The sequence below is a fragment of the Cajanus cajan genome, chromosome 1 (genome assembly GCF_000230855.2).
Source record: "Cajanus cajan strain Asha chromosome 1, NIPB_CcT2T_4, whole genome shotgun sequence".
Classification (NCBI taxonomy): Eukaryota; Viridiplantae; Streptophyta; class Magnoliopsida; order Fabales; family Fabaceae; genus Cajanus; species Cajanus cajan.
Genome location: NC_138517.1, coordinates 45,937,975 through 45,964,056, shown reverse-complemented (window position 1 = coordinate 45,964,056; position 26,082 = coordinate 45,937,975). Strand labels below are relative to the sequence as shown.

Sequence of the window (26,082 nt, the reverse complement as noted above, 5' to 3'; positions counted from 1 at the left end):
AGAAGAGGATTCCTATGAATAGGCTTACAATCAATTTAAAATTCCTAACAAATGTCATCTACTAACAAATTTACTTGTTGAGATTATATTGAATAACTGAAAATAAAATATAATAAATAAAACTGTAACAATAACAAATATCTTATCTAAAATTTATTCAAAATTTAAATAAAGGAAAATCTCATAAATCTATCACTGCTCCTTGAGATTTGCCATGAACATCACAAATTTTAGTTTCATGAACTCCAAAAATTGAGTTTTGAAATGTCATGTCATCAAGTTGTTGCACATCAATTTGTTGACCCAAATCATTGTCTTCATAGTCATTCAATCTAACTCCTCCTCCTGTCTTTGAATACCATTTGTTGGAATTTGTCATATCAAATACATCATGCATAAAAGTGTGACCAAATCTTCCATGTCAAACATTACTCTCATCAATTTTAGCAATAAAATCATGATCTTCAATAAAATCATGATTTTCAACCAAATCAAATTTCAAATAAAAACTGTTTTTGGTCATCTCAATTTTTGCAATCTCTAAACCATGTTCATCCATGATAAAACAATAATTCTCTTTAAAAGAGACTCCATAACCATTCCTTATCATTTGTGGAGCACTAAGAACATTTTGATCCAATTTTGGAATGTAGAGAACATCTTTAACAATTATCATACCTTTCTTGGTTGCAATAGAAATTGTACCTTTTCCATTGGCTTGTAAAATTTTACCATTTCCCACATCTTGACTTTTGGCTTAATTGATTTGTCAATGGAGGTAAAAAAGGATAAATATTTAGTCATGTGACTAGTGCAACCACTGTCAATGAGCCAAGTATTCAATTCATGTGAATTGAATTCTTGAGATGCCATAAATAAATACTCATCTTCATCATCATTTTTTTTCTTCAATCACATTTGCTTGTTTTTCTAATTGTTGTTCAAGCTGATTCTTCTTTAATCTGCAATACTTTTCACTGTGACCATTTTTATTGCAAAAATTATAGTGAAAAAGTGGTTTATCTTTAAACCAACAAGCTTCTTTAGAATGGTTGGTTCTTTGGCAATGAAAGCAGGGCAAAAAATTTCCTTTTTTTGAAGAACCTTCATCTTTTCCTTTGTTCTTATTGAAAGTTCGTGACTTTCCAAAATTCCTTCCATTGTGCTTTGCTCGAAAGGCACCTTCAACAACTTCATCACTTCTAATGGAGACTCTTTGCTCTTGTGCGTGAAGCTTGCTGGTCAATTCAGTAATTGTGAGAGTTTGCACATCACAAGACTCTTCAATTGCAGAAATCTTGGCTTCAAATCTTTCGGGCACCGAAACCATGATTTTTTTGACAACCTTTTGATCTATAAATGATGTTTCACCAAGAAGTCGCATTTGGTTCACAACATCCATTAATCTGCCAGAATAATCTTTAACATATTCATTATCCTTCATCTTCATCAATTCAAATTCTCTCTTCAATGTGAGAAGCCTAATAGATTTGACTCTGCTACTGCTTTCAAATTCATCTTGAATCTTGTTCCACACCTGTTTAGGTGTTTCTAAGTGCATGATTTTAGTAAAAATATGATCTGCAAGTCCTGCATGTAGGCAAGTGATAGATTTATCTTTTTTCAGCTTCTCCTCCTCATAAGCTTTGATTTGTGCAATAGTTGGATTTTCTCTCAATGGTGGTGGATCAGCTTCAGAAATTACAACATTCCATAAACCTTGAGATCTTAAAACAAATTTCATCTTGACGGCCCAAATATGATAATTTTCACCGTTAAACAATTGAATTACTGGTGAATTGGTGGAAGTAGACATCCTTGCACCAAAAATTGTTTGAACAATAAATCACCCAATTTAGTGTTTGCACTCAACCTCAATGTGTTTAGCGCTCAATAAACTTTTTCCTCGTAGCCCGTAAGAAGCAAGCTTATGGTACCACTTGTTGAAAATATTTTGTGAAAAAATATAGAAAAATTGGATCTTGCAGACAAATTAAAATTAAAATTGAAGATGGAAAACTATCATTAAATTACCATTAAAATTCATAGAAGAGGATGCCTATGTATAGGCTTACAATGAATTTAAAATTCCTAACAAATCTCATTTACTAACAACTTTACTTGTTGAGATTATATTGAATAACTGAAAATAAAATATAATAAATAAAACTGTAACAATAACAAATATCTTATCTAAAATTTATTCAAAATTTAAATAAAAGAAAATCTCATAAATCTAACACTCCTCCTTGAGATTTGCCATGAACATCACAAATTTTAGTTTCATGAACTCCAAAAATTGAGTTTTGAAATTCCATGTCATCAAGTTGTTGCACATCAATTTGTTGACCCAAATCATTGTCTTCATAGTCATTCAATCTAACTCCTCCTCCTGTCTTTGAATACCATTTGTTGGAATTTGTCATATCAAATACATCATGCATAAAAGTGTGACCAAATCTTCCATGTCAAACATTACTCTCATCAATTTTAGCAATAAAATCATGATCTTCAATAAAATCATGATTTTCAACCAAATCAAATTTCAAAAAAAACTGTTTTTGGTCATCTCAATTTTTGCAATCTCTAAACCATGTTCATCCATGATAAAACAATAATTCTCTTTAAAAGAGACTCCATAACCATTCCTTAGCATTTGTGGAACACTAAGAACATTTTGATCCAATTTTGGAATGTAGAGAACATCTTTAACAATTATCATACCTTTCTTGGTTGCAATAGAAATTGTACCTTTTCCATTGGCTTGTAAAATTTTACCATTTCCCACATCTTGACTTTTGGCTTAATTGATTTGTCAATGGAGGTAAAAAAGGATAAATATTTAGTCATGTGACTAGTGCAACCACTGTCAATGAGCCAAGTATTCAATTCATGTGAATTGAATTCTTGAGATGCCATAAATAAATACTCATCTTCATCATCATTTTTTTTCTTCAATCACATTTGCTTGTTTTTCTAATTGTTGTTCAAGCTGATTCTTCTTTAATCTGCAATACTTTTCACTGTGACCATTTTTATTGCAAAAATTATAGTGAAAAAGTGGTTTATCTTTAAACCAACAAGCTTCTTTAGAATGGTTAGTTCTTTGGCAATGAAAGCAGGGCAAAAAATTTCCTTTTTTTGAAGAACCTTCATCTTTTCCTTAGTTCTTATTGAAAGTTCGTGACTTTCCAAAATTCCTTCCATTGTGCTTTGCTCGAAAGGCACCTTCAACAACTTCATCACTTCTAATGGAGACTCTTTGCTCTTGTGCGTGAAGCTTGCTGGTCAATTCAGTAATTGTGAGAGTTTGCAAATCACAAGACTCTTCAATTGCAGAAATCTTGGCTTCAAATCTTTCGGGCACCGAAACCATGATTTTTTCGACAACCTTTTGATCTATAAATGATGTTTCACCAAGAAGTCGCATTTGGTTCACAACATCCATTAATCTGCCAGAATAATCTTTAACATATTCATTATCCTTCATCTTCATCAATTCAAATTCTCTCTTCAATGTGAGAAGCCTAATAGATTTGACTCTGCTACTGCCTTCAAATTCATCTTGAATCTTGTCCCACACCTGTTTAGGTGTTTCTAAGTCCACGATTTTAGAAAAAATATGATCTGCAAGTCCTGCATGTAGGCAAGTGATAGCTTTATCTTTTTTCAGCTTCTCCTCCTCATAAGCTTCGATTTGTGCAATGGTTGGATTTTCTCTCAATGGTGGTCGATCAGCTTCAGAAATTACAACATTCCATAAACCTTGAGATCTTAAAACAAATTTCATCTTGACGGCCCAAATATGATAATTTTCACCATTAAACATTGGAATTACTGGTGAATTGGTGGAAGTAGACATCCTTGCACCAAAAATTGTTTGAACAATAAATCACCCAATTTAGTGTTTGCACTCAACCTCAATGTGTTTAGCGCTCAATAAACTTTTTCCTCACAGCCCGTAAGAAGGAAGCTCTTGATACCACTTGTTGGAAATATTTTGTGAAAAAATATAGAAAAATTGGATCTTGCAGACAAATTAAAATTAAAATTGAAGATGGAAAACTATCATTAAATTACCATTAAAATTCATAGAAGAGGATTCCTATGTATAGGCTTACAATCAATTTAAAATTCCTAACAAATGTCATCTATTAACAAATTTACTTGTTGAGATTATATTGAATAACTGAAAATAAATTATAATAAATAAAACTGTAACAATAACAAATATCTTATCTAAAATTTATTCAAAATTTAAATAAAGGAAAATCTCATAAATCTAACACTCCTCCTTGAGATTTGCCATGAACATCACAAATTTTAGTTTCATGAACTCCAAAAATTGAGTTTTGAAATGTCATGTCATCAAGTTGTTGCACATCAATTTGTTGACCCAAATCATTGTCTTCATAGTCATTCAATCTAACTCCTCCTCCTGTCTTTGAATACCATTTGTTGAAATTTGTCATATCAAATACATCATGCATAAAAGTGTGACCAAATCTTCCATGTCAAACATTACTCTCATCAAATTTAGCAATAAAATCATGATCTTCAATAAAATCATGATTTTCAACCAAATCAAATTTCAAATAAAAACTGTTTTTTGTCATCTCAATTTATGCAATCTCTAAACCATGTTCATCCATGATAAAACAATAATTCTCTTTAAAAGAGACTCCATAACCATTCCTTAGCATTTGTGGACCACTAAGAACATTTTGATCCAATTTTGGAATGTAGAGAACATCTTTAACAATTATCATACCTTTCTTGGTTGCAATAGAAATTGTACCTTTTCCATTGGCTTGTAAAATTTTACCATTTCCCACATCTTGACTTTTGGCTTAATTGATTTGTCAATGGAGGTAAAAAAGGATAAATATTTAGTCATGTGACTAGTGCAACCACTGTCAATGAGCCAAGTATTCAATTCATGTGAATTGAATTCTTGAGATGCCATAAATAAATACTCATCTTCATCATCATTTTTTTTCTTCAATCACATTTGCTTGTTTTTCTAATTGTTGTTCAAGCTGATTCTTCTTTAATCTGCAATACTTTTCACTGTGACCATTTTTATTGCAAAAATTATAGTGAAAAAGTGGTTTATCTTTAAACCAACAAGCTTCTTTTGAATTGTTGGTTCTTTGGCAATGAAAGCAAGGCAAAAAATTTCCTTTTTTTGAAGAACCTTCATCTTTTCCTTTGTTCTTATTGAAAGTTCGCGACTTTCCAAAATTCCTTCCATTGTGCTTTGCTCGAAAGGCACCTTCAACAACTTCATCACTTCTAATGGAGACTCTTTGCTCTTGTGCGTGAAGCTTGCTAGTCAATTCAGTAATTGTGAGAGTTTGCAAATCACAAGACTCTTCAATTGCAGAAATCTTGGCTTCAAATCTTTCGGGCACCGAAACCATGATTTTTTCGACAACCTTTTGATCTATAAATGATGTTTCACCAAGAAGTTGCATTTGGTTCACAACATCCATTAATCTGCCAGAATAATCTTTAACATATTCATTATCCTTCATCTTCATCAATTCAAATTCTCTCTTCAATGTGAGAAGCCTAATAGATTTGACTCTGCTACTGCCTTCAAATTCATCTTGAATCTTGTCCCACACCTGTTTAGGTGTTTCTAAGTCCACGATTTTAGAAAAAATATGATCTGCAAGTCCTGCATGTAGGCAAGTGATAGCTTTATCTTTTTTCAGCTTCTCCTCCTCATAAGCTTCAATTTGTGCAATGGTTGGATTTTCTCTCAATGGTGGTCGATCAGCTTCAGAAATTACAACATTCCATAAACCTTGAGATCTTAAAACAAATTTCATCTTGACGGCCCAAATATGATAATTTTCACCATTAAACATTGGAATTACTGGTGAATTGGTGGAAGTAGACATCCTTGCACCAAAAATTGTTTGAACAATAAATCACCCAATTTAGTGTTTGCACTCAACCTCAATGTGTTTAGCGCTCAATAAACTTTTTCCTCACAGCCCGTAAGAAGGAAGCTCTTGATACCACTTGTTGGAAATATTTTGTGAAAAAATATAGAAAAATTGGATCTTGCAGACAAATTAAAATTAAAATTGAAGATGGAAAACTATCATTAAATTACCATTAAAATTCATAGAAGAGGATTCCTATGTATAGGCTTACAATCAATTTAAAATTCCTAACAAATGTCATCTACTAACAAATTTACTTGTTGAGATTATATTGAATAACTGAAAATAAATTATAATAAATAAAACTGTAACAATAACAAATATCTTATCTAAAATTTATTCAAAATTTAAATAAAGGAAAATCTCATAAATCTAACACTCCTCCTTGAGATTTGCCATGAACATCACAAATTTTAGTTTCATGAACTCCAAAAATTGAGTTTTGAAATGTCATGTCATCAAGTTGTTGCACATCAATTTGTTGACCCAAATCATTGTCTTCATAGTCATTCAATCTAACTCCTCCTCCTGTCTTTGAATACCATTTGTTGAAATTTGTCATATCAAATACATCATGCATAAAAGTGTGACCAAATCTTCCATGTCAAACATTACTCTCATCAAATTTAGCAATAAAATCATGATCTTCAATAAAATCATGATTTTCAACCAAATCAAATTTCAAATAAAAACTGTTTTTTGTCATCTCAATTTATGCAATCTCTAAACCATGTTCATCCATGATAAAACAATAATTCTCTTTAAAAGAGACTCCATAACCATTCCTTAGCATTTGTGGAACACTAAGAACATTTTGATCCAATTTTGGAATGTAGAGAACATCTTTAACAATTATCATACCTTTCTTGGTTGCAATAGAAATTGTACCTTTTCCATTGGCTTGTAAAATTTTACCATTTCCCACATCTTGACTTTTGGCTTAATTGATTTGTCAATGGAGGTAAAAAAGGATAAATATTTAGTCATGTGACTAGTGCAACCACTGTCAATGAGCCAAGTATTCAATTCATGTGAATTGAATTCTTGAGATGCCATAAATAAATACTCATCTTCATCATCATTTTTTTTCTTCAATCACATTTGCTTGTTTTTCTAATTGTTGTTCAAGCTGATTCTTCTTTAATCTGCAATACTTTTCACTGTGACCATTTTTATTGCAAAAATTATAGTGAAAAAGTGGTTTATCTTTAAACCAACAAGCTTCTTTAGAATGGTTGGTTCTTTGGCAATGAAAGCAGGGCAAAAAATTTCCTTTTTTTGAAGAACCTTCATGTTTTCCTTTGTTCTTATTGAAAGTTCGTGACTTTCCAAAATTCCTTCCATTGTGCTTTGCTCGAAAGGCACCTTCAACAACTTCATCACTTCTAATGGAGACTCTTTGCTCTTGTGCGTGAAGCTTGCTGGTCAATTCAGTAATTGTGAGAGTTTGCAAATCACAAGACTCTTCAATTGCAGAAATCTTGGCTTCAAATCTTTCGGGCACCGAAACCATGATTTTTTCGACAACCTTTTGATCTATAAATGATGTTTCACCAAGAAGTCGCATTTGGTTCACAACATCCATTAATCTGCCAGAATAATCTTTAACATATTCATTATCCTTCATCTTCATCAATTCAAATTCTCTCTTCAATGTGAGAAGCCTAATAGATTTGACTCTGCTACTGCCTTCAAATTCATCTTGAATCTTGTCCCACACCTGTTTAGGTGTTTCTAAGTCCACGATTTTAGAAAAAATATGATCTGCAAGTCCTGCATGTAGGCAAGTGATAGCTTTATCTTTTTTTAGCTTCTCCTCCTCATAAGCTTCGATTTGTGCAATGGTTGGATTTTCTCTCAATGGTGGTCGATCAGCTTCAGAAATTACAACATTCCATAAACCTTGAGATCTTAAAACAAATTTCATCTTGACGGCCCAAATATGATAATTTTCACCATTAAACATTGGAATTACTGGTGAATTGGTGGAAGTAGACATCCTTGCACCAAAAATTGTTTGAACAATAAATCACCCAATTTAGTGTTTGCACTCAACCTCAATGTGTTTAGCGCTCAATAAACTTTTTCCTCACAGCCCGTAAGAAGGAAGCCCTTGATACCACTTGTTGGAAATATTTTGTGAAAAAATATAGAAAAATTGGATCTTGCAGACAAATTAAAATTAAAATTGAAGATGGAAAACTATCATTAAATTACCATTAAAATTCATAGAAGAGGATTCCTATGTATAGGCTTACAATCAATTTAAAATTCCTAACAAATGTCATCTACTAACAAATTTACTTGTTGAGATTATATTGAATAACTGAAAATAAATTATAATAAATAAAACTGTAACAATAACAAATATCTTATCTAAAATTTATTCAAAATTTAAATAAAGGAAAATCTCATAAATCTAACACTCCTCCTTGAGATTTGCCATGAACATCACAAATTTTAGTTTCATGAACTCCAAAAATTGAGTTTTGAAATGTCATGTCATCAAGTTGTTGCACATCAATTTGTTGACCCAAATCATTGTCTTCATAGTCATTCAATCTAACTCCTCCTCCTGTCTTTGAATACCATTTGTTGAAATTTGTCATATCAAATACATCATGCATAAAAGTGTGACCAAATCTTCCATGTCAAACATTACTCTCATCAAATTTAGCAATAAAATCATGATCGTCAATAAAATCATGATTTTCAACCAAATCAAATTTCAAATAAAAACTGTTTTTTGTCATCTCAATTTATGCAATCTCTAAACCACGTTCATCCATGATAAAACAATAATTCTCTTTAAAAGAGACTCCATAACCATTCCTTAGCATTTGTGGAACACTAAGAACATTTTGATCCAATTTTGGAATGTAGAGAACATCTTTAACAATTATCATACCTTTCTTGGTTGCAATAGAAATTGTACCTTTTCCATTGGCTTGTAAAATTTTACCATTTCCCACATCTTGACTTTTGGCTTAATTGATTTGTCAATGGAGGTAAAAAAGGATAAATATTTAGTCATGTGACTAGTGCAACCACTGTCAATGAGCCAAGTATTCAATTCATGTGAATTGAATTCTTGAGATGCCATAAATAAATACTCATCTTCATCATCATTTTTTTTCTTCAATCACATTTGCTTGTTTTTCTAATTGTTGTTCAAGCTGATTCTTCTTTAATCTGCAATACTTTTCACTGTGACCATTTTTATTGCAAAAATTATAGTGAAAAAGTGGTTTATCTTTAAACCAACAAGCTTCTTTTGAATTGTTGGTTCTTTGGCAATGAAAGCAGGGCAAAAAATTTCCTTTTTTTGAAGAACCTTCATCTTTTCCTTTGTTCTTATTGAAAGTTCGCGACTTTCCAAAATTCCTTCCATTGTGCTTTGCTCGAAAGGCACCTTCAACAACTTCATCACTTCTAATGGAGACTCTTTGCTCTTGTGCGTGAAGCTTGCTAGTCAATTCAGTAATTGTGAGAGTTTGCAAATCACAAGACTCTTCAATTGCAAAAATCTTGGCTTCAAATCTTTCGGGCACCGAAACCATGATTTTTTCGACAACCTTTTGATCTACAAATGATGTTTCACCAAGAAGTTGCATTTGGTTCACAACATCCATTAATCTGCCAGAATAATCTTTAACATATTCATTATCCTTCATCTTCATCAATTCAAATTCTCTCTTCAATGTGAGAAGCCTAATAGATTTGACTCTGCTACTGCCTTCAAATTCATCTTGAATCTTGTCCCACACCTGTTTAGGTGTTTCTAAGTCCATGATTTTAGTAAAAATATGATCTGCAAGTCCTGCATGTAGGCAAGTGATAGCATTATCTTTTTTCAGCTTCTCCTCCTCATAAGCTTCGATTTGTACAGAACATCTTTAACAATTATCATACCTTTCTTGGTTGCAATAGAAATTGTACCTTTTCCATTGGCTTGTACAATTTTACCATTTCCCACATCTTGACTTTTGGCTTAATTGATTTGTCAATGGAGGTAAAAAAGGATAAATATTTAGTCATGTGACTACTGCAACCACTGTCAATGAGCCAAGTATTCAATTCATGTGAATTGAATTCTTGAGATGCCATAAATAAATACTCATCTTCATCATCATTTTTTTTCTCCAATCACATTTGCTTGTTTTTCTAATTGTTGTTCAAGCTGATTCTTCTTTAATCTGCAATACTTTTCACTGTGACCATTTTTATTGCAAAAATTATAGTGAAAAAGTGGTTTATCTTTAAACCAACAAGCTTCTTTAGAATGGTTGGTTCTTTGGCAATGAAAGCAGGGCAAAAAATTTCTTTTTTTTGAAGAACCTTCATCTTTTCCTTTGATCTTATTGAAAGTTCGTGACTTTCCAAAATTCCTTCCATTGTGCTTTGCTCGAAAGGCACCTTCAACAACTTCATCACTTCTAATGGAGACTCTTTGCTCTTGTGCGTGAAGCTTGCTGGTCAATTCAGTAATTGTGAGAGTTTGCAAATCACAAGACTCTTCAATTGCAGAAATCTTGGCTTCAAATCTTTCGGGCACCGAAACCATGATTTTTTCGACAACCTTTTGATCTACAAATGATGTTTCACCAAGAAGTTGCATTTGGTTCGCAACATCCATTAATCTGCCAGAATAATCTTTAACATATTCATTATCCTTCATCTTCATCAATTCAAATTCTGTCTTCAATGTGAGAAGCCTAATAGATTTGACTCTGCTACTGCCTTCAAATTCATCTTGAATCTTGTCCCACACCTGTTTAGGTGTTTCTAAGTCCATGATTTTAGTAAAAATATGATCTGCAAGTCCTGCATGTAGGCAAGTGATAGCATTATCTTTTTTCAGCTTCTCCTCCTCATAAGCTTCGATTTGTGCAATGGTTGGATTTTCTATCAATGGTGGTGGATCAGCTTCAGAAATTACAACATTCCATAAACCTTGAGATCTTAAAACAAATTTCATCTTGACGGCCCAAATATGATAATTTTCACCATTAAATATTGGAATTATTGGTGAATTGGTGGAAGTAGACATCCTTGCACCAAAAATTGTTTGAACAATAAATCACCCAATTTAGTGTTTGCACTCAACCTCAATGTGTTTAGCGCTCAATAAACTTTTTCCTCACAGCCCGTAAGAAGGAAGCTCTTGATACCACTTGTTGGAAATATTTTGTGAAAAAATATAGAAAAATTGGATCTTGCAGACAAATTAAAATTAAAATTGAAGATGGAAATCTATCATTAAATTACCATTAAAATTCATAGAAGAGGATTCCTATGTATAGGCTTACAATCAATTTAAAATTCCTAACAAATCTCATCTACTAACAACTTTACTTGTTGAGATTATATTGAATAACTGAAAATAAAATATAATAAATAAAACTTTAACAATAACAAATATCTTATCTAAAATTTATTCAAAATTTAAATAAAGGAAAATCTCATAAATCTAACACTCCTCCTTGAGATTTGCCATGAACATCACAAATTTTAGTTTCATGAACTCCAAAAATTGAGTTTTGAAATGTCATGTCATCAAGTTGTTGCACATCAATTTGTTGACCCAAATCATTGTCTTCATAGTCATTCAATCTAACTCCTCCTCCTGTCTTTGAATACCATTTGTTGGAATTTGTCATATCAAATACATCATGCATAAAAGTGTGACCAAATCTTCCATGTCAAACATTACTTTCATCAATTTTAGCAATAAAATCATGATCTTCAATAAAATCATGATTTTCAACCAAATCAAATTTCAAATAAAAACTGTTTTTGGTCATCTCAATTTTTGCAATCTCTAAACCATGTTCATCCATGATAAAACAATAATTCACTTTAAAAGAGACTCCATAACCATTCCTTAGCATTTGTGGAACACTAAGAACATTTTGATCCAATTTTGGAATGTACAGAACATCTTTAACAATTATCATACCTTTCTTGGTTGCAATAGAAATTGTACCTTTTCCATTGGCTTGTACAATTTTACCATTTCCCACATCTTGACTTTTGGCTTAATTGATTTGTCAATGGAGGTAAAAAAGGATAAATATTTAGTCATGTGACTACTGCAACCACTGTCAATGAGCCAAGTATTCAATTCATGTGAATTGAATTCTTGAGATGCCATAAATAAATACTCATCTTCATCATCATTTTTTTTCTCCAATCACATTTGCTTGTTTTTCTAATTGTTGTTCAAGCTGATTCTTCTTTAATCTGCAATACTTTTCACTGTGACCATTTTTATTGCAAAAATTATAGTGAAAAAGTGGTTTATCTTTAAACCAACAAGCTTCTTTAGAATGGTTGGTTCTTTGGCAATGAAAGCAGGGCAAACAATTTCTTTTTTTTGAAGAACCTTCATCTTTTCCTTTGATCTTATTGAAAGTTCGTGACTTTCCAAAATTCCTTCCATTGTGCTTTGCTCGAAAGGCACCTTCAACAACTTCATCACTTCTAATGGAGACTCTTTGCTCTTGTGCGTGAAGCTTGCTGGTCAATTCAGTAATTGTGAGAGTTTGCAAATCACAAGACTCTTCAATTGCAGAAATCTTGGCTTCAAATCTTTCGGGCACCGAAACCATGATTTTTTCGACAACCTTTTGATCTATAAATGATGTTTCACCAAGAAGTCGCATTTGGTTCACAACATCCATTAATCTGCCAGAATAATCTTTAACATATTCATTATCCTTCATCTTCATCAATTCAAATTCTCTCTTCAATGTGAGAAGCCTAATAGATTTGACTCTGCTACTGCCTTCAAATTCATCTTGAATCTTGTCCCACACCTGTTTAGGTGTTTCTAAGTCCATGATTTTAGTAAAAATATGATCTGCAAGTCCTGCATGTAGGCAAGTGATAGATTTATCTTTTTTCAGCTTCTCCTCCTCATAAGCTTTGATTTGTGCAATAGTTGGATTTTCTCTCAATGGTGGTGGATCAGCTTCAGAAATTACAACATTCCATAAACCTTGAGATCTTAAAACAAATTTCATCTTGACGGCCCAAATATGATAATTTTCACCATTAAACATTGGAATTACTGGTGAATTGGTGGAAGTAGACATCCTTGCACCAAAAATTGTTTGAACAATAAATCACCCAATTTAGTGTTTGCACTCAACCTCAATGTGTTTAGCGCTCAATAAACTTTTTCCTCATAGCCCGTAAGAAGAAAGCTCTTGGTACCACTTGTTGAAAATATTTTGTGAAAAAATATAGAAAAATTGGATCTTGCAGACAAATTAAAATTAAAATTGAAGTTGGAAAACTATCATTAAATTACCATTAAAATTCATAGAAGAGGATTCCTATGTATAGGCTTACAATCAATTTAAAATTCCTAACAAATCTCATCTACTAACAACTTTACTTGTTGAGATTATATTGAATAACTGAAAATAAAATATAATAAATAAAACTGTAACAATAACAAATATCTTATCTAAAATTTATTCAAAATTTAAATAATAGAAAATCTCATAAATCTAACACTCCTCCTTGAGATTTGCCATGAACATCACAAATTTTAGTTTCATGAACTCCAAAAATTGAGTTTTGAAATTCCATGTCATCAAGTTGTTGCACATCAATTTGTTGACCCAAATCATTGTCTTCATAGTCATTCAATCTAACTCCTCCTCCTGTCTTTGAATACCATTTGTTGGAATTTGTCATATCAAATACATCATGCATAAAAGTGTGACCAAATCTTGCATGTCAAACATTACTCTCATCAATTTTAGCAATAAAATCATGATCTTCAATAAAATCATGATTTTCAACCAAATCAAATTTCAAATAAAAATTGTTTTTGGTCATCTCAATTTTTGCAATCTCTAAACCATGTTCATCCATGATAAAACAATAATTCTCTTTAAAAGAGACTCCATAACCATTCCTTAGCATTTGTGGAACACTAAGAACATTTTGATCCAATTTTGGAATGTAGAGAACATCTTTAACAATTATCATACCTTTCTTGGTTGCAATAGAAATTGTACCTTTTCCATTTTCTTGTACAATTTCACCATTTCCCACATCTTGACTTTTGGCTTAATTGATTTGTCAATGGAGGTAAAAAATGATAAATATTTAGTCATGTGACTAGTGCAACCACTGTCAATGAGCCAAGTATTCAATTCATGTGAATTGATTTCTTGAGATGCCATAAATAAATACTCATCTTCATCATCATTTTTTTCTTCAATCACATTTGCTTATTTTTCTAATTGTTGTTCAAGCTGATTCTTCTTTAATCTGCAATACATTTTACTATGACCATTTTTATTGCAAAAATTATAGTGAAAAAGTGGTTTATCTTTAAACCAACAAGCTTCTTTAGAATGGTTGGTTCTTTGGCAATGAAAGCAGGGCAAAAAATTTCCTTTTTTTGAAGAACCTTCATCTTTTCCTTTGTTCTTATTGAAAGTTCGTGACTTTCCAAAATTCCTTCCATTGTGCTTTGCTCGAAAGGCACCTTCAACAACTTCATCACTTCTAATGGAGACTCTTTGCTCTTGTGCGTGAAGCTTGCTGGTCAATTCAGTAATTGTGAGAGTTTGCAAATCACAAGACTCTTCAATTGCAGAAATCTTGGCTTCAAATCTTTCGGGCACCGAAACCATGATTTTTTTGACAACCTTTTGATCTATAAATGATGTTTCACCAAGAAGTCGCATTTGGTTCACAACATCCGTTAATCTGCCAGAATAATCTTTAACAGATTCATTATGCTTCATCTTCATCAATTCAAATTATCTCTTCAATGTGAGAAGCCTAATAGATTTGACTCTACTACTGCCTTCAAATTCATCTTGAATCTTGTCCCACATAAGCTTCTCCTCCTCATAAGCTTCGATTTGTGCAATGGTTGGATTTTCTCTCAATGGTGGTGGATCAGCTTCAGAAATTACAACATTCCATAAACCTTAAGATCTTAAAACAAATTTCATCTTGACGGCCCAAATATGATAATTTTCACCATTAAACATTGGAATTACTGGTGAATTGGTGGAAGTAGACATCCTTGCACCAAAAATTGTTTGAACAATAAATCACCCAATTTAGTGTTCGCACTCAACCTCAATGTGTTTAGCGCTCAATAAACTTTTTCCTCATAGCCCGTAAGAAGCAAGCTCTTGGTACCACTTGTTGAAAATATTTTGTGAAAAAATATAGAAAAATTGGATCTTGCAGACAAATTAAAATTAAAATTGAAGATGGAAAACTATCATTAAATTACCATTAAAATTCATAGAAGAGGATGCCTATGTATAGGCTTACAATCAATTTAAAATTCCTAACAAATCTCATCTACTAACAACTTTACTTGTTGAGATTATATTGAATAACTGAAAATAAAATATAATACATAAAACTGTAACAATAACATATATCTTATCTAAAATTTATTCAAAATTCAAAATTTAAATAAAGAAAAATCTCATAAATCTAACACAAATATTAAGTGGGAATTAATCTAATCACTATTGTGTTTCTCTTGCTTTTAAATTAATTTTAAAATAAATTAAATTATTTATTAAAATAATATAATGTTTAAAAAAAAGGAAAAAAATGTATAAATCTTTAAAAATAAAATATATATCGATAATTACAATTTTTTATATTTAGTGTAAATAATTAATAATTTTACACCACAACAATTGCAATCCGTATTGTAATTCTTGCAATACCCGTAACTGCAGTAACTATAACTGCGACTGCAACCGCAATTTAAAACCATGGTTAGGCATATATGGGAATGAAGGTGGAGGTTTACTCAGTTTGGAATACCCCTTCGTTTAACAAGACGTTGCGTTTTCAAAACTCAATTATACAACAAACCTGAAGCTTCGAACAAGAATTTTAGTGCTGAAACCTACAATTGAATGATTCATCGTGGATATAAAACCTAGATTAAGTTTGAAATGCGTCATCGATCTAAAGAATGAATAACACATAAGAAGAAAAAAAATGGAAAATGGAGGCAATAAAAATGCAGAGACGATCAAACATTAATTTTTCAACTTCCTCAAGTATCAATTAATTCCAATAAAATCTGCCAACAAAAGGGTACCCTATATATATAGGTACACACACATGATGGCGTATGTTGTTCCTAAATCCTAACACATGGCCAAAAGCCAAAGCAAACTAGTAAAGAAGCAATGAACTATTAAGGTAATGTTACAACATCATGACCCTAAATTCATCAAAACTAAGTACCCCCATCCCCATCTAGGTCAAATCTAGCGATCATAACTTTACACTCATCTATGCTCTTGCACTCTCCCAATCTCCCAAGCATCCTCTTGAGACTCTTTGGCGTGATGCAACCACACCCCTCCATTTCATACATCTTAAAAGCCTCTCTTAGGTCTTTCACTTTCTCTTCCTCCTCCCCTTCCTCCGCAAACCTCACAAAATCGTCCAACCCCACTAACCCGTCCTTGTCCGAGTCTAGAAGCTCCACCACCGCCTCCGCCTCCTCCAACGACAACTCGCCGCCGACCGCCTCCACACATTGCCGCAACTCCGATGGTGATATCTTGCCGTCTCCATTCTCATCAAAGTGATTGAACACACGTACATATTGACTCATCTTGTCCATCATGTAATCAAAAGCAAGGTTTCAATTTGAGGTTGAGGTTGAGGTCAAGGTGATTTTCGCTATGATCCTTAATATTGCAAGAAACAATAGACAAATGCAGCTACAAGTGCGATCAAGATAACTTTCAAGTGGTAACACACCTTCTTTAATGCCTCGATCGAAAACTCTTCTAATCAACGATAATCACAATATCGTGAACAGATAATTTAAGATCCAATAGGTCAAAAAATACCCGTGAAAGAAAAAATATATAACATTAAGATTTTGTATTGCAATCACGATTGTGATTTTACTTGTAGCTGATGTAATCACAATATAAACAAAGACTTCCAAAAGCTTCACCTTAGGATAAATTCAGTTGCATAAGTAAGAATATAGCTCTAGCTATTATATAAATTGAGTTGTATAAGTATGATAAATATAGATGAAGAAGTGCAAAGCATCAATTGATATTGCTGATGGGTTTGAAATTGGAAGAGGTAAATGTATATATATGATTTAGATGACCTAGATGGAGGCATAGTTTATACATCGTAACAACGTGAGTTGACCCAATAACTTGTATGACCCGTTAAGAGAGCAACACCGTCGTCTATGGACTTAAATGTTTTATCGTCATGCATGAAACCGTCAAAATTTCTAGTGCCTCAAATACGAGTTGACATTCAAAGTCTGACCACTAATTATGACAAATAGGAAACAAAGTTGACTAAAAATATTTGAATAGTAACAACCCACTTAGGTTCTCCGTTAAAAGAGAAAGCATCCCACTTAGTTCGAAATTTCTAGATGTAAAAAGCAGACCACAGAACACAGTTGACCGAATTTAGAAGAAAAAATTAATAGAGTTCATATTCGGAATGTTTCTCTTGTTTTGAGTTCTACCACATTTTTATGTGAATGTGGAAAATTGTGTAAAGGCTTAAAGGCATGTGTACGTTGGTTTATATATTATATGTGGTACAGGGAATTTTGTTTTAGTATTTTAAGAAGGGTGTCAATTTGAATCTTCTAAGTGGAAAAACATAAAATTAAAAAAAGGCGTCATTTTTTATAATCTTTTTAATAATAAGTATACTCAATTTGACTTGAATTTATGACAGCAACATAAACTTCGGTTGAATTAATCTAGTGCTGCTAGTTAGTACTAAAGGAATATCCATGAAACACGTGAATTTAATTAACACTTTTTAAAGCAAATATATATATTGATTAAATTATATATATATATATATATATATATATATATATATATATATATAGAGAGAGAGAGAGAGAGAGAGAGGGGGGGGATCCTTTTATTCCAGGAATAAGTCTACCTAGACTTACTCCGTTCAATAACTCATATTCTACATCAAATTTTAACGATCCAACAGTTTAATTTAAAGTTTTTAATACATAGATCAAATTTGTAAATTTTTAAAAAATTTGAAAATCATTTGATACTGAGTTTCATTAATTCAAATCAATGTATATATAAAATGATTTTATGATTATCCGTCAATTTGAATTAATGAAATGAAGTATTAAATGATTTTCAAATTTTCTAAAAACTTGTAGATTTGATCTATGCATTAAGAACTTTAAATTGAACGATTGGATCGTTAAAATTTGATGTAGAATATAAGTTATTGAACGAAGTAAGTCTAGGTAGACTTACTCCTGAAGTAAAAGGATCTCTCCTTATATATATATATATAGGAAATCAAAATATAATTTCTTTTGTATATAAAGTGATTAGTGATTATTATAATTCAAATTTTAATATATTATCCAAAATATTGTATTAAATTTTGATTTAATAATTTGGAATTACATATTAAATATATTTTTTTAAATAATGTTTAACCAACAAGTCATACCATGTGAGCGCACATTAATTATTGATGGTGAGTTTTGGAACATTATGACTTTCATTAAAAAAATTAAAAACTAAAAAAAGTTGTTAGAATTACTTGTATCAGAAATCGTGGTTTAATCTTGATTTAGAAATAAAATTATGAATGAAAGTCTTTTTATAGAATTTAGAATAATTTTATTTTTATGGGTGTAGACCGATAGAAATGATTTATTCCTCTTAATTAAAAAAAAAATACATTTTGAAAAACAAATGTCATTCTTACTCCACATATATCTTTGAATTCTACGAGAGATTATTCTGACTCCGCGAAGATCGGAAAACTTCCAATGTATAATCAACAAATGTTATCTTAAAGAAAGGGGAGTAAAGAGTTGACGATAAGAATTTCAATTAGCAAATAAATATTTCTAAAACGCGTAATTGCGCGCTTGCTTTTTAAATGTTTTGCATGACCAATAATTATTTACTCTTTAAAATTCTTCGTACATTAAATATTCATTTAACGGTCAAAATATGAAAAGGTATGATGAAAATTATTTTTTTTATCCATATAGAGCAAGTTAAAAATGTATCAGGATAAGAGAAAAATAAATATCAATTTTATCCGATATTTATTGCATAACAAATAATGTTATTGTCTTATTTTGTTATTTATTTGATTTAGATCAAATAATGTTTGATGGTAGTGGTAATAATCATGTTGACCGTAACAATAATAATAGTAACAATAATGAGGTGTTAGTGACAATGATGATAATGTTTAGGTGATGACAATGATATGTTAGCAACAATGGCTACAATATGAAGATATATATAGTTGTAACAATGATGATGATAATCATATTATTAGTTATCACCATTGTGATAAGTGTGATGACAATGATAGTGACAATGACAATAAAAATAATGATGGTATTAGTGTTAATAATCATGATGATGATAAGAGTGGTGACGATGACAACAAAAGTATTGAGGAGGTTGTGATAAAGGTTGTAATGACAAATAATAATAATGGTGATGGTGAAATTGATGTCGATGACATTATCAAAATAGTAGTAATGATGACAAACAATCGATTGATTCTAGTGACAATGATAATAATGGAAATAATTGTGACGAGTGGTGAGCAAGAAGGAGGGATAAAGAGTTATTATGATAAAGTAAATAATAGATTTTTCTTAAAGATCACATGTATCTTCCATATGAAATAATATTATGAGTCAGGTAAAATCATTGTGGGTAGTATAAATAATGCAATATTAGTATATTTATTATTTAATATATTTTATACAATAAATAATATAATTTTTTATTATTAAATAAATAATATAACTTAAGTGATGTATTAAAAAAATGAGAAAAATTAAGTTAAAAAAGAAATGAGAAATAAAAGGAATTGTATGTTTATATTTATTGCATATATAAAAGTATATATATTAAATGATAAATTATATATGTTATTTACTAAATTTTTATTATTTTATTAAAAATTATTATTTATTAATTTTAAACTAGAATTAACATTAAATAAGAAATTTTAAAAAAAAATTTAAATCATGTAATAATGTTATATATATAAAATACTATGTTCATGTTATAGCTCAAAATGATAGATGACTTAATAGTTTAAATAATGTGAAGCTTGTAGTGAACATTATGGATTTTAATCCTAATGAAGTCACTTTTTATTATTATCGTCAATCCTAATTCATTACAAAAAAAATTGCATTTAGCAACCACCAAAATCAGTCGCTAAATTGTTAAAATCGGTCGTTATTTATCTTAGAGACCGAATTAGCAACCAAATTTAAGTAGTCGCAAAAACCCTAGTCGCAAAGCTATATAGCGACCAAATTTTTTTTAAAATTTTGGTTTAGCGACCGAAAATTTTGGTCGCTGTTTAGCGACCGAAAATTTTGGTCTCAAAATGGTTGCAATGATTTTGGTCGTTGATGTGTATGGGGACCAAATTAGTGACCGAATAAATCAGTTGCTAAAGATTTATTTTTTATTTTATTAAATTTTATAGACGTCGCAAATTCGGTCGCTGCGAAACACTCATATTTGGCCTCTCAAGGATTCTATTTCACAATACTTCACTTTTCAGCATGTTTTTTCCTTAATTACACAATTTTTTGGAAACTTCCCAGAAAGTCACCCATCCCTATATTACTCCAAGTCAAGCACGCTAAACAATGGAGTTCTTATGAGATAAGCTACCGAAAAGTAGATGCATGTTGTTAGTATAAGTAACACAAATTAATTCATTTAAGTCATCCTCAACTATACAATCTCAACTTATACTATCTTTGGATCTTTCTCATTTCAATGTGTCTAGACCGTTATAATATATAATAATATATATAATAATTATATTACTAATAATAATAATTATATTATATTTAATTAATCTTTATTTATATATATACTTATTTTTATAATTAACAATCTACTTATTTCTATTTAAAATTAATATTATGATACAATTTAAATTATCTATTATAAATTTAATATTTTAAATAATAATTTTTATATTTTAAAATGAGAAGGGTTATAATAATACTGGTATAACTTTTACTAAGTATTACACTATTCAATAACTTTATATTAAATGTGAATTTTGTAAATTCAACCGTTAGATTGAAAGTTCATATCACTTTATATGTTTATATCAAATTTTGTTAAAATTGAACAACAACTTGAAGGAAATCAAAGTGCTCATATTTTAATATATTTTGAAATGTATATTATTCTTACCGGAGATCGGTCGTAGGGGACGATCTGCTGGGTAAGATCGGCGAGCCTCCTTCACTGGTACATTTGATGTTCCAAGATGGGGGTGGTACCTGCAAAAGAGACTCCGATGCTAAAGTTAGTGTTTGTGGGTGTATGAGTCTCGTATAAGTAATGCACGTACCTTAGTGTGAATTATGGTTTCGTTGGGCCTTGGGCCTGAGATTAGTTATGACCTATTTAGGTAACGGACCTCGTCTTAGTCGAGGTCTCCCAGCGCGTGTCCGAGGTCATTCTGTGCTGTGATGCCGAGCTTGGAGCTCGGCTTCGCGGTACGGATAGTATACTAGCCCCCCGAGCTCTGAAGACCGTGGGTCGAGGAGTTAATGCCAAGCTTGGAGGGGAGCCGTGACTCTTCGCGTACTCTTCCTTGCCATACTGCCATGTGTCGAAACTGTCACCTCGTTCCCATAACGCGTGGGCGGCGCATTAGTGGGAAGTGACGGTTACGCAATGATGACTTGTGCTCGTCATAATGGGGCTCATTAAATGTGTCGCCAGTTTTGTCCCTTGGCTGACACGTATTGTGGCCGTTTCAATTTTGGAGAACCCCTTTTCTCGCTCTCGCGCCTCTTCTCCTTCCACTTTACTCTTTGTGTTCTTTTTCCTCTCTGGCTTCTTGAGCATGCCGATTTTCTTTGCCTTCCTGCTTCTGCCATCTCCATTTTCCTCCGTCGCCTTCTCCAGCAACCGAGTTTCCCTCCTCTCATTTCTGTCTTTTCATTTGTCAGAGGAGTACCAGGTACTTCTCTCTTTCAAACTTCTCCCTCTTCTGAAATCTTTTCTCCTTCTTTTCAAATCTTTTGATTTTCTTGATGGCTGGTAACAAGGATGTCGCCCCCTCTGCGCCTGCCAAAGGCAAGGGTAAGGCGCGCGACAACGCGGTGGCTGCCGGGACGGTCGCCGCCGAAAAGAAGGGAGGGGAGAGCCAGCCTAAGGAACCTCTCCCCGACATTCTTGGCTACGACTGGGTTAGGAGTGACGTGGGGGAATTTCAGAGCATCTTCAGGTCGTTTATGGAGATCAATGCAATGTGGAAATCGCATAGGATCTATGAATCCTCTCTTTCCAAGCTTATCCGGATGGAACCGTGCCAGCCTGGTGAGCGCGTCTATATGGGGGGTCCCTCTAACCCTCCTTTCTTCTATATGTACCAATACTTTTTCAGGGATTTAGGCGTATGCCTTCCCTTTACCCAACTTGAATGTGATTTTTTAAATTTTATCAACTCGGCTCCTTGCCATTTGCACCCCAATAGTTGGGATTTTTTGAGGGCCTTTCAAGTTCTATGCTCGACCCTAGGGATAAAGGTATCTCTCCTTGTCTTTCTTCATTTTTACCAACTGAAGCTGGGTGTACCCCCTTATGGTTGGGCTTCTTTGAACGACAGTAAGGCTGGGGATTATTTTCTCTCTACTCCCAGTCTTACAAAAATTTCAAGCAAGAGTTTTTTCGGGTTCGGCTCGTGGAAGTGAACTCGCTGGAAGATGGGGTATTTTACTTCGGCGGGCTGCCGAGGTTCCCTCTTTATTGGCGGCAAGCTCCAGCCAGGTTTCACGGGTCGGGCAACCTTTAGTTGACAGCCTCGGAGGCTGCTACCATTGCCGACCTAGAGGCGCTCCCTCGTCCCTTGGACTGCAAGCTCGTTTTGTCGCTTGCTAACTCAGTGTACAAGGAAAGGGGCCTAGAGAGTGAGTATCTTGTCTTTTTGGCTGTTAAGGGCTTGGGAATTTTTGCTTTTACTGACGTATCTGATTGTTGTACTTGTAGGTATAATGGGCAAAAACAAGTGGTGCGAGTTGAAATCGCGCTACAACGTCACCGAGATTGAGGTCCCCGAGCCTCAAGAGGAGGAGGTGGCTGTGACACCCTCTACCCCAACATACATATACAATAATTATAAACAAATAAAAATTTTCATCAATAAAATTCAAATTCCCAACCACGTAAGGGTGAAGAGTTCACATTCATAAACTTAATCCAAATAACATGTCGGTAAAACTACAAAGAAATAAAACTGAATTTTCCAAAATGATTTAATAAGAACATCTTAAACTAATCTTATCTATGTCCCGATGTCACATGTCCTATCAGAGCAAAATCCAACAAAGAAGCCTAAGCTTCATCACCAACATCTTAGCCTCACGCTGACGATCACCTGTATAACAGTCAAAACTAAACAACACGAGAAAAGGGAGTGAGAAACATCTCACTCTGGCTCACGGTGTAGAAATATACGCCGGATAGCCAAACACAAACAAAACAAGTATAACATAAATAAATTAATAATAACATCACACTCGTCCAAGACATAAAAATATCAATTAATTATATAACATTGAAAATGCACATGTATGGACACGGACTACATATTATCATGCATGTGGCGCCAGTAAAACATCACATGGCATATTGCCGTTAGCAATATACGAAGAGTAGTCTAGGAGTACATGCCGGGTCACACCCTCTGCGCACTCTCACTAGAAGGATATACTACCAGAGTCTCGTCGGGATAGCTAAGCCGCGCAAGATACATCCCATGCACACAATGGGCGAGATTGGGACTTCCAAACCGAGCTATCCCCAAGGACTAATCCCCAAAGTTTTTACACTAGGGGGCCTTCTCTGGCGGTGTATTCCATATCGTACCCTTAAAACACTTATGCAAATGATGCATGTCAATCAAGACTCTATACATTCTCATATCACATTATCATGTCTCGTTCTCATATCACATTATCATGTCTCATTCTCATATCACATTATCATGTCTCAACACATCTCATCATCACATCTCCTCATTACATTTCATCATCACATTGGCATTATCACATCATATTCACAATTTTCACTGAGCACTTTTATTCATATCAGAACTCATATATTTGCAAAGGTAAACATATATTCATACATCTCGTACAACAAAGAATACAACAGAACAATCAGAAGGTAAACCAGAAAATATTATAAATATGCCTATTTCTCATAGGGTTCCCACAAGAACCCACAGAGCAAACTAATTCATATCAAAACTTATTTATTTTCAAAATTAGACACTTATTTACACTCTATAAACATTAAAGAACACAACAAAAAATTCAAAAGGTAAAACAGAATACATTTAAAATTTGCCTGTTTCTCATAGGGTTCCCACAAGAACCCACAGAGCACTCTAATTCATACAATAAACATTTAAAATAATATAATTTACTTATATAATTACTCTTTAAACAATCTCCTCTTAAAATCACTAATTCATTCCCTTAGGGTTTCCCATAGGAACCCACAGAGATCTCAAATCATATATTTATTTACATATAAAAAGAGCAAATAGAAGAAACAAATATAATTGGGAGAAACTCCTCATAAAGAAGCATACAACAAATACAGGATTGAGGGCCAATCCCACTACCCAGCATACAATCCCACACCCAGAGCGAGGTTTCTCACTCCCCCTTACCTCGATAAGCAGGAGCCGAATCTTGCTGGTCATCCCCTCTAGGTTGACCTTCGTCTTCAGAGAGGAAGGAGGAAAAAAATTAGAAAATGAAGAAAATGAATTTTAAAGAGTGCAAAACGCTTTATTTATAGGCATCAGGCCGCGACCAGAATGGCCCGTTCCGAATCCGGAACGACCCGTTCTGGGCAGATGGAATAGGTACAAAAGCCTCTCCCAGAACGGCCCGTTCCAAAACCAGAACGACCCGTTCTGGGATTTCCGGAACGACCCGTTTCATTGTGGAACGACCCGTTCTGAGTCAAACTTTGTTCTTTTAAAATCACATCCGAAACGTCCCGTTCCCAAATTGGAACGGCCCATTCTGGGTTAAAATTTTACCCATGCATTCCTGATTTGGAACGGCCCGTTCCTAAAGTGGAACGGCCCGTTCCAGAGCTATGAAAATCCAGGATTATTAGTTAATGAATAAATAAATAACATATATATATATATATATATATATATATATATATATATATCAAATTAAAATAAAATATCAAAACAATTTAAAAGATGATTTTCTTCAAATAATAATTATAACAAAATATCATAATTAATAATATTATACAAAATAATTTTCATAAATGATTATTATTAAAAACCTTTAAAACTTCAATCAAACCCATTTAATTAATCACAATAATTATAAGGAAATAATCTTCATAAATACAAAAATAAATAATAATTATTCGTAGTATTAGTAGAAAAATTCGGGATGTTACAATTCTCCCCTCCTTTTAAAAATTTCGTCCCCGAAATTACTTGAAGCAAATAAAAATGGATATGTCTCCTGCATTTGACTTTCTAATGTTCCAACTTAGACTTCTGGAATACTACACGAGTCCACAACTTCCTCTACTCCTCTTTTCACCTTAGACCACCACGCTTCTGCTACGCCACTCTCATACATCCTCCTAAGGTCTTAATTCATCCTAATAGCTCCTAAGTGAATACTAAGAGTACTCTTATTGCCTTTTTCTAAGATCATCTTCCTTAATTCGGGATTATTAGACACATAGATTCTATCCTGAAACCACAAAACACCATCAACTTCCACTCGAAAAGGGCTATCTATACCCTTACCAATCCTCTCCACTTGGTTCACTAAGAAAGGATCTAACTCTTAGGCTCCTCTAATCTCATCCATTAATTCACTAGTCACCTTTGACATACTCAATTCAATGCTTCTAAGGGTAAGCTCACAAATCAAGCTTAAATCTCTAAACTCTTCAATCAAATTTAACCTTTAAATCATCAAAATGATAGATGAAAGATGATCCTACTCAAGACATCTGTCACCACATTACCTTTACCTAGATAGCAACTGAGA

General features: G+C 32.7%; 4 protein-coding genes across 4 annotated transcripts; all 4 read right to left on the bottom strand.

The window, feature by feature from the left end:
- Positions 1-181: 181 nt before the first annotated feature.
- LOC145954599 (uncharacterized) lies at positions 182-1,816 on the bottom strand. The gene is made up of 3 exons (XM_083069228.1): positions 1,105-1,816; positions 433-756; positions 182-345 (listed from the first exon to the last, which is right to left on the bottom strand). Exons 1-3 carry the CDS (start codon positions 1,814-1,816, stop codon positions 182-184), a joined length of 1,200 nt encoding a protein of 399 aa, XP_082925354.1.
- Positions 1,817-2,228: 412 nt separating this feature from the next.
- LOC145954598 (uncharacterized) lies at positions 2,229-3,862 on the bottom strand. Its single transcript, XM_083069225.1, has 2 exons — positions 3,189-3,862; positions 2,229-2,460 (listed from the first exon to the last, which is right to left on the bottom strand). Exons 1-2 carry the CDS (start codon positions 3,860-3,862, stop codon positions 2,229-2,231), a joined length of 906 nt encoding a protein of 301 aa, XP_082925351.1.
- A 7,557-nt stretch (positions 3,863-11,419) lies between these two features.
- On the bottom strand, positions 11,420-13,054 carry LOC145954597 (uncharacterized). Its single transcript, XM_083069224.1, has 3 exons — positions 12,343-13,054; positions 11,671-11,994; positions 11,420-11,583 (listed from the first exon to the last, which is right to left on the bottom strand). Exons 1-3 carry the CDS (start codon positions 13,052-13,054, stop codon positions 11,420-11,422), a joined length of 1,200 nt encoding a protein of 399 aa, XP_082925350.1.
- Positions 13,055-15,979: 2,925 nt separating this feature from the next.
- LOC109793136 (putative calcium-binding protein CML19) lies at positions 15,980-17,167 on the bottom strand. Its single transcript, XM_020352604.3, has one exon. It carries the CDS (start codon positions 16,600-16,602, stop codon positions 16,207-16,209), a length of 396 nt encoding a protein of 131 aa, XP_020208193.2. The 5' UTR covers positions 16,603-17,167; the 3' UTR covers positions 15,980-16,206.
- Positions 17,168-26,082: the final 8,915 nt, after the last annotated feature.

Coding starts and splice junctions, on each gene's coding strand:
- LOC145954598 (XM_083069225.1), bottom strand. CDS start 3,862: ATGTCTACTTCCACCAATTCACCAGTAATTCCAATGTTTAATGGTGAA. Junction 2,461..3,188: donor AATGGAAGGAATTTTGGAAA/GTCACGAACTTT, acceptor TTGACATGGAAG/ATTTGGTCACACTTTTATGC.
- LOC109793136 (XM_020352604.3), bottom strand. CDS start 16,602: ATGATGGACAAGATGAGTCAATATGTACGTGTGTTCAATCACTTTGAT.
- LOC145954597 (XM_083069224.1), bottom strand. CDS start 13,054: ATGTCTACTTCCACCAATTCACCAGTAATTCCAATGTTTAATGGTGAA. Junction 11,995..12,342: donor GATCAAAGGAAAAGATGAAG/GTTCTTCAAAAA, acceptor AAATCAATTAAG/CCAAAAGTCAAGATGTGGGA. Junction 11,584..11,670: donor TATTGCTAAAATTGATGAAA/GTAATGTTTGAC, acceptor ATTCAAAGACAG/GAGGAGGAGTTAGATTGAAT.
- LOC145954599 (XM_083069228.1), bottom strand. CDS start 1,816: ATGTCTACTTCCACCAATTCACCAGTAATTCAATTGTTTAACGGTGAA. Junction 757..1,104: donor GAACAAAGGAAAAGATGAAG/GTTCTTCAAAAA, acceptor AAATCAATTAAG/CCAAAAGTCAAGATGTGGGA. Junction 346..432: donor TATTGCTAAAATTGATGAGA/GTAATGTTTGAC, acceptor ATTCAAAGACAG/GAGGAGGAGTTAGATTGAAT.